The 7,847-nt window shown below is 53.8% G+C and overlaps 1 protein-coding gene across 2 annotated transcripts; it reads right to left on the bottom strand.

Annotated features, from left to right (window-relative positions):
- Positions 1-2,820: 2,820 nt before the first annotated feature.
- Positions 2,821-7,552, bottom strand: Spag4 (sperm associated antigen 4). Of its 2 annotated transcripts, none has more exons than XM_051144945.1 (12): positions 7,174-7,552; positions 6,600-6,704; positions 6,265-6,331; positions 5,994-6,055; positions 5,730-5,773; positions 5,516-5,541; positions 5,279-5,387; positions 4,973-5,048; positions 4,749-4,864; positions 4,210-4,377; positions 3,093-3,182; positions 2,821-3,002 (listed from the first exon to the last, which is right to left on the bottom strand). In XM_051144945.1, exons 1-12 carry the CDS (start codon positions 7,481-7,483, stop codon positions 2,844-2,846), a joined length of 1,332 nt encoding a protein of 443 aa, XP_051000902.1. In that variant the 5' UTR covers positions 7,484-7,552; the 3' UTR covers positions 2,821-2,843. The 2 variants fall into 2 exon arrangements, with proteins under 2 accessions (XP_051000902.1, XP_051000903.1); XM_051144946.1 differs by having other exon boundaries at positions 5,730-5,802; positions 7,193-7,549.
- Between the last annotated feature and the right edge of the window lie 295 nt (positions 7,553-7,847).

Genomic DNA, 7,847 nt, shown 5'->3' with positions numbered 1-7,847 from the left:
TAAAAGGCCACGGTCTCACTCATCCCACTTGCTAACCCATGGCCACCTTCTTTTTTTTATCTTTTTTTTTTTTTTTTGGTTTTTCGAGACAGGGTTTCTCTGTGTAGCTGGCCTCGAACTCACAGCGATCCACCTGCCTCTGCCTCCCGAGTGCTGGGATTATAGGTGTGCACCACCACGCCCGACATGGCCACATTCTTTCACCAAATTTCATCTTTAGTGTGCATTTGTTTCCTTCTATCGGAGAGCTATCGTCTCACACGTCATTGTTTCTCAGTAGCCTGTTCATGCACTCTTTGTTCCACAGCCTTTTTATTCTATTGTTCTTTTTGACATGTTAAAATATACTGTTTCATATTTTTATACTAAATATGCAAAATTTTTTATGTATGCTAACCTGCTTTTTAAAATGTATCTATATCAATAATAAATTCTCCTTCAGTGACTGCATTTGTTTTGTGTTTGGTCCTGGGGATTGTGTCTAGGGCCTAAGGCGTGCTAGAGTCAAGCTCTGCCATTTAACTTATCTTTGAATATATTTAGGGTTTCTAAAATTGGAAGGACATCTTCCACCACTTAGCTAGTTTGAAGATAGCCTGGGCTCCATAAGACTTTTTCAAAAGCATAAAGGCAGCCTTGCAAGATTGCTCACTGGGTAATGTGCTTGCATACAAGCCTAACAAGCTAGGGTCCATAAGAAGGCAGAAGGAGTATTAACTCGACAGAGTTGTCCTCTGATCTCAAAATTAAACGTGTGAATGGGAGCTGATTGAGGTCGCTCACCACTGCAGTCGCAGGAGTGTTGCCTTAAACTTTACTAACCTGGGCATAGTTATGGGCATAGTTATGGGCCAGCCCTAGATGGGGAAAATGTATGAAAAGTCTTAAAGATTTTGCTTCCTGCCAGGGGGTGGTGGCGCACACCTTTAATCCCAGCACTCAGGAGGCAGAGGCAGGTGGATTGCTGGGAGTTTGAGGCCAGCCTGGTCTGCGAAGCAAGTCCAGAACAGCCAAGGCTAATGGCTGACTTGCCCTTTCTTTTCTTTTTTTTTTTAAGATTTATTATGTATACAGTATGCATCAGATCACATTATAGATGGCTGTGAGCCACCATGTGGTTGCTGGGAACTGAACTCAGAACCTCTGGAAGAGCAGTCAGTGCTCTTAACTGCTAAGCCATCTCTCCAGCCCCCAACTTGCCCTTTCTGTATGTGGACTGAGAACTGAACCAGGAGAATGTCTGTGAGGGGGTCAGATGCCCTGGAACTAGAGTTCAGCTGTGAGCTGCATGTCAGTGCTGGGAAATGCAACCAGGTCCTCTGAAAGAGAAGCCAGTGCTCTTAACCACTGAGCCATTTCTCCAGCCCCAGGAAACCATGGCCTCTTACAGACTAGGCAAACTTGTACTCCGCCGGCTCTTTCACTGAGCTACACTGCCAGCTTCGTTCTAGATTTATTGAGATGGGGGGGTTTGTTTTTTGTTTTTGTTTGTTTGTTTGTTTTTGAGACAGAGTTTTACTATATAGACCAGGCTGGCCTAGAACCCAGGGATCTACCTGCTTCTGCCTCCCAAATGCAGTGATTAAAGATATTCACTACCATGTACAGCCTTTAGGGGTTTGTTTTGTTTTTAGCCAGAGTCTATGTAGTGACTACTCTGGCCTCAACCTCACAGAATTCCTCTTACCTCTAGCTGTTGAGTGCTGGAATTAAAGGCATCTGCGCACCAACATACCCAGCCCTTAGTTTTTAATTTTTATTTATTTTGTTTATTTATTGGTTTTTCGAGACAAGGTTTCTCTGGGTAGCCTTGACTGTCCTGGACTAGCTTTGTAGACCAGACTGGCCTCGAACTCACAGAGATCTGCCTGCCTCTGCCTCCCTTAGTTTTGTTTTTAATCTTAGTATTAATTTGTTCCCACTACATTTCTATGTATGTGTATGTACCATGGTGCACACACAAGTCAAAAGACAACCTGTGGGTCTTGGCTTTTGCTGAATTTTTATGTTTGGGTTTTTTGTCTTCTTGTACCACATGTGTGCCTAGTGCCTGAGAAGGCTAGGAAAGTGCACCAGGTCACCTAGAACTGAGCTACAGGTGGCTGTGATCGGCCATGTAAGTGCTGGGAATCAAACTCAGGCCTCCTGAAAGAACAGCCAGTGCTCTTCACCAGCACTGAGCCATCGCTTTGCTCATGCTTACGTCTCTGTTCCACCCTTAGGAACTCAAACCATTTGTTAGCACTTCACGCTCAACCAGTTCTTTTAACCATTACAGTGAAGACCCCTAGACAGGACAGAAGAGGAGACTATCCCTAAGGCCCTAGGAATGACTACTGCGTGGACTCCCCCAAGCCTGAGGCAGCTTTGACTCAAAAGTTTTCCAAATCTTAGCTTTTCAGTGTTTGCCAGAGGAGGGTTTCCCATCTGTCTGTACCTAGCAGGACCTGGGGACATTTCCACCAACCAGGGGTGCGGGTTAAGCACAAGCATGGCTTCAGCTGCCTGGCAGTTCTCCTGCCGAGTGGGAAGGCCTCTTGAGGATTCTGGCGTCACTTTTCACTAGTCTGTGACTGAGGCGAAATGCTTGCCTGAGCAGTTTCCTTCTGTGTACTGAGGGCGTCTCACTTGCAGTGCAGAATGCCCACAGCACCTCCTCTTGCTTGTCAGCTGCTGCTGCTGTGTGACTGGACATCTCTAGGAAAGGGGCTGTGCTGAAAGGCATCTTCTGCCACACGGCTATGCCACAAGGCAGCAGGAGCTTTGCCCAAAAATGACCTCTGAGCACCCGTGTAGTTTTCTGTAGCACAAATATCTCAATTCTACTCCAACCATCAGCATTTTTATTGGGGCCCCCCAGTGGCCCCTGTGGCATTATTCTGTGCCCATTCTGAGGTCCGCACACCATGGGCACGGACTCGATATAAACATGTGAAACGTGGATGGCCCCAGTTGCTTAGGATCTGAATCTTCACCTTGGGAAAGGCAGACGGAGGGTCGTTCTGAGGAGACAAAGGGGTCAAGACTGTCCACTCCGCCTGTATTCACAGCCCCGCCATCTTAGCACTCTCACCCTCAAGAGATAAACACACCTGTAAGTGGAAAGTCTGAATTTCAGATTTCTGCACATCAAAGACGAATCTTCCCAAGAACACTTCAGTCTTGTCATCAGCTTGGAGCCCCTGGTGGGTGAAGTGTATGAAAGAACCGTGAGGCAGGGAGGGGCGGGAGGGGACAACTGATGAGAGTCTCCGTGTGTTGAGTAGCTACACGTGCTCTGGCTTATGTTCTCTGGTAGGATACTTAGTGTGCAATGTAGGCTGGAAGAAACCTGGACCGGCAGTGCGTCTTAGCACCAGGGATGCTAAGCCGGTACTGTTGAGTTTAAAGTCGGACTGAGCTGCATAGAGTGACCCTGTCTTAAGCAAACAAACCAAGCTCTTAGAAGGTTGTTAGCAGGGCTAGAAAGACAGTTCCTGCAGAGGACCCAGGCTGGGCTCCCAGCACCCACATGGTAGCTCACAACTGTAACCCCAGCTCCAGAGAAGCCAACACCCTCTTTCTGACTTCCTGGGGCACTAAGCATGCAGGCAAAACCGCACTTTTTTCTTTTTTTTTTAAATTAAAAGGTAAAGCCGGGCGTGGTGGCACACGCCTTTAATCCCAGCACCCAGGAGGCAGAGGCAGGCGGATCGCTGTGAGTTCGAGGCCAGCCTGGTCTACAAAGTGAGTCCAGGACAGTCAAGGCTACACAGAGAAACTCTGTCTCAAAAAACCATAAAAAACAAAACAAAATAAAAGGTAGTGTGACTGATGTAATCTCTTCTTTTAGAGCACTATTGTCCTTCTTCAGATGAGAGGAGACACAGTGCTTTGCAGATGGAGTGAAATAAGATGTGTAGAATTTGGCAAGGTGTACCTAATATCTGGATATGGTTACAACCTACAGCCGCCTGTGAGGCAGATGGAACTATGTCCAGTTTATTTATTTATTAATCTCTGGTTTTGGTTTTTTCAAGACAGGGTTTCTCTGTTGTAGCCTTGGCTGTCCTGGCCTTGCTTTGTCGATCATGCTGGCCTCGAACTCACAGAGATCCGCCCTCCTCTGCCTCCCAAGAGGTATGTTCAGCTTAGAGATGACCAATGACAAATATTGGCTTAGTGTTTCCTAAATAAAATTCCCCACCTTCTGGCCTCAGCCCCACTCACAAAGACTGCAAAGTCCCGGGGTGCACTGCTGGCTCCTCCAGTGTGTGCCACGGTGGGTGGAGGGTGCTGCAGGGTGATGTCGCTTAACTGCACCTGACCTGGCAGTCGGATCACCACCTGGCCCTGGTCACCTTCAAAAGCCCAGCAATTTCCAGGAAACACATCTGGCTGCGGGGATTTGGGCAGACCGTCAGAACATATGACAAACCCAGGAGAGCAGACAGCATTGAGCTATACAGCAAGACCTCGACTCAGGACTGCTGCTCAGGCCCCCGAGCTCTGCCTCCTGCCCTGGTTCTTGCCTAGACAGATGAGGCAATGGTGAGTCCCCAGCACTTACAGTTCTTTGCAGTTTAACCCCGTCCTTGGCTTGGCAGGAGGAGCCTTCCCACACCATGCCAGACCCTGTCTCCAATGGGACGCCTCCCAAGGCCAGACTGACCTCAGCCCCAGTCGTCCATCCACCTCGCTGATTCTTGTCCTTACCCCAGCTCTGGCCTGTTGGTAACCATCTCCAAGCACCCTGGCTCCAGGCCTACCTCCAGTATGACTGAGGGTGGGCGTGCATAGTTCCAGAAGCTCAAGCGATTCCAGAAGTAGGCAGTGTTCGTATCCTCATAGTCACTGGATGTCTTCTCCAGGTCGATGGAGGCTCCTGGAACAGGTACAAGGCGCTTTCAGGGACTCCCCAGGCCTTCTCACCAATGCGGTAGAATGGCTGTCTAGGATGAGCTCCAATTCTTTCCGCATAGCCGCGTCTTACCCACAGAGCTCAGCGCGTAGTCAGGTTTCCGCACAAAGTCCTCACTCAGCCTCTGGAACACGAGCTTGGCCACTCTCTAAAGAGGCAGAGGGCAGACCAGGAGGGTTGCAGGCTAGCCCACAGGTGGGCCTGTTTCTCAGTAACTCAAGCTCAGAGATAGCCAAGGGCCTTGGCAAAGATTCCCCACGGTGGGTAGGGATCCGGCTTGAGACTGGTATCTGGCTCAGGGCCCAGGGTGTGGTAGTTCCAAAGCACAGCCTTCGAGTGAACCAGCTGGGCCCCTGCGCCCCTGTGCAAGGGCCTCACCTCACTATGGGCTGCACGAACGCCTGACACCTCCTTGTGGAGTTTGTCCAATTCGACCTGGAGCTGCTGCAGTTGCTGACCCTGGGAGTGCACGCGCTGGTGGTACTGGCTACAGTTGGGAAATAAATAGGCAGCGCAGTGTTTAGCTAGCTGTCGCTGGGCAGGCCTTTTGGAAGGCTCCCACAGATGGATGCAATTTCAGAGCTGCCCAGCCCCACCCCAGCTGCCCTCTTTTACCTTAGAGTCAGCATCTCCTTAGGTTCCTGTTGAGGAAAGGACAAGTAAGTATAAGTCCCCCCAAGTCAGCACCTGTGGCTGGCTAGACTCAGAGGCCCTTCCCTGTTTGGGAATTACTCCCCTTCCCTACTGGGAACTGTGCTCCAAGGTCAGGGATGCCCCCGACACACACAACCTCCACCCTTCTCGGAGGGGGGCAGTCTCCCCAACTCACGTTCTCCAAAGGAGGGACCAGGTACAGAATCCCCCACCAGAGTACTGGAGAAAGAAGGGGGAAGGGGCGTCTTCTGGAATAAGGGTACAGGGAGGAAAGCAAAGGGGTTGGGGTGGGGCCTAGGGCAACAGGAGGACTGTGGGAGACCCAAGCGGGGCAGAGGGCGGTGTCAAGAGGAGTGGGCTGAGGGCCACAAAGACGTGGGGTCCAGATTTGGTTGCAACCTTGCAGAGCTGGGTTCCCCAGGGAATCGAGGCTCCTCACCTGCCAGAAAGATGCTCAGGAGCGACACAGCAGTGAACACGAAGCGGACGGAACAGACCTCCCTAAGGAACGGGAATGGATGCAGATGTCCACAGCCTCTAATCCACTCCTGCCTGGACCCCAGGGTCCTAGATTCTCACTCCCACCCCCACCCCCGACCCCTAAAACCCCAAATTCCTGGGAACAGGACTCAGCCAGATCTGAATCAGCTCAAGCCTAGGTGGAGGCCCAACTCTGCTGCCCTCCCCTAAGATGTGCCCCTCCCCCTGACCTGTACACTGTGACCAGCACGTCTCCTGCCACAGATAACAACACGCTCAGCACCTGAAAGAGGAAGCCTGGGGACGGGGACGCCAGAAGCAGCTCAAGAGAGGGCAAGCCATGAGAGAGAAGTGACGTAGTGCAGGTTCGGAAGGAGACCTGGGCGGGGGGGGGTCGCAGGGGGGGGGGCCGTGGGGGGGGACAGTGGTCAAGGGCCTGGGGCTCAGAAGGCAAGGGTGGGCTGGGGAAACGAGCTAAGGATGGACACTCGGACCCGGGCTGGCGGAGGAGAACTGGGGTTCCGAGGACCGAGGTCAGAGGGGATGGGGCTGGCCTGGCTCGTACTCAGGAAGCTCTTGGACACCCGCGGGGTAGGCATCTCCTGCCTCAGATCCAGGGATGGGAGAAGGTTGAGTTGTTCCTCCAAGACTACAGAAGACCCAGCCGGTTCTGTGGGAGCCCAGGGCTCCATTGAGGTTTTGTGCACCGCAAGCCCTCTCTCTCCCCCCGGGGGGCCCGGGCGCAGGCTCCTGAGCCGAGTGCCAAACAGCTGGGCAGCCTCTCAAACCGGCCTTGGTCCTGCCGCACCCCCCCACGCCCACGCCCCCCCCCACTCCCTGCGCACCCCAAGACCCGGGACAGGCAGGAGAGGCTCAGTCAGCAACAGAACCCGCCCCAGCCTGAGTCCAGGATGCCACTCACGCCGGCGCTCCGGCGCCTCCTCAGCCATGCCCAGTAGTCACTGGATTGCCTCCGCCCGCTCCCGGGACCAGCCATGGCACCGAGCCCCGCCCCTCGGGGACTCGTGTTGAGCACGCCCCCCTCAGGCGCGAGCACGGAACTGCACCCGAGTCCGCGCCGGGCCCCGCCCCCCGAGCCCGCCCCGCCCTCTCGCCCCCGGGTTCGACCCCGCCCGCACCCGAGGCCCCGCCCCTCACGGTTGCCGCGCCACAGGCGGTCTGCCCATTGTGGCTCCGAGGCGCAGGCTTCGGCCGAGAGCTTCCTGCCCGCGTGTCTCCTCCGGGCACTCCTGGGCTTAAGGCGGGCTCACCGCAGCTCGAGCCCCGGGCCCTTCTGCCCTCGGGCTCCCCGAGCTCCGGCCCAGCGGACCGGCGCTCATTGCTGTCCCCCGAAGTCGCGCTGTGGGAACTATTGCTGTTCTCGCTGTAGAAGTTGGGCGTGTGCCTGTGAGAGGATGCGGCGGAGCCGGAGCGGGGGCTCCGCCGCATCCTGACCTGGGCCTGACCCCCCTGGGAAGCCGAAGTCGCCGCGCAGCCAAAGCCCTAGACCCTCCCTCAGCTGCCTCGCGCCGCCGGGTCTGACCCTGCCTGAGCCCCAGGCGGCGCGGCCCGACTCAGCCCTTGCTTTGCGACCCTATCGTCACAGAGGAGCCACGCCACAGAACCCGTGACGTCACTGGAGTCAAGCATGCTCCCCCACCCCAACCTGTGTGTGTGTGTGTGTGTGTTTCAGATAGGGTCTGGCTATCTTTAACTTTTTTTAAAAAAATATTTATTACATGCACAGTGTTTGCCTGCATGTGTGCCAAGCATTGTGATCAGAGCCAGTCAGTCCCCATCTGTCCCTGCCCTG

This window comes from Acomys russatus, chromosome 4, assembly GCF_903995435.1.
Source record: "Acomys russatus chromosome 4, mAcoRus1.1, whole genome shotgun sequence".
NCBI classification, from domain to species: domain Eukaryota; kingdom Metazoa; phylum Chordata; class Mammalia; order Rodentia; family Muridae; genus Acomys; species Acomys russatus.
The sequence above is the reverse complement of the archived record's forward strand: the minus strand, read 5'-3'. Positions and strand labels throughout refer to the sequence as shown.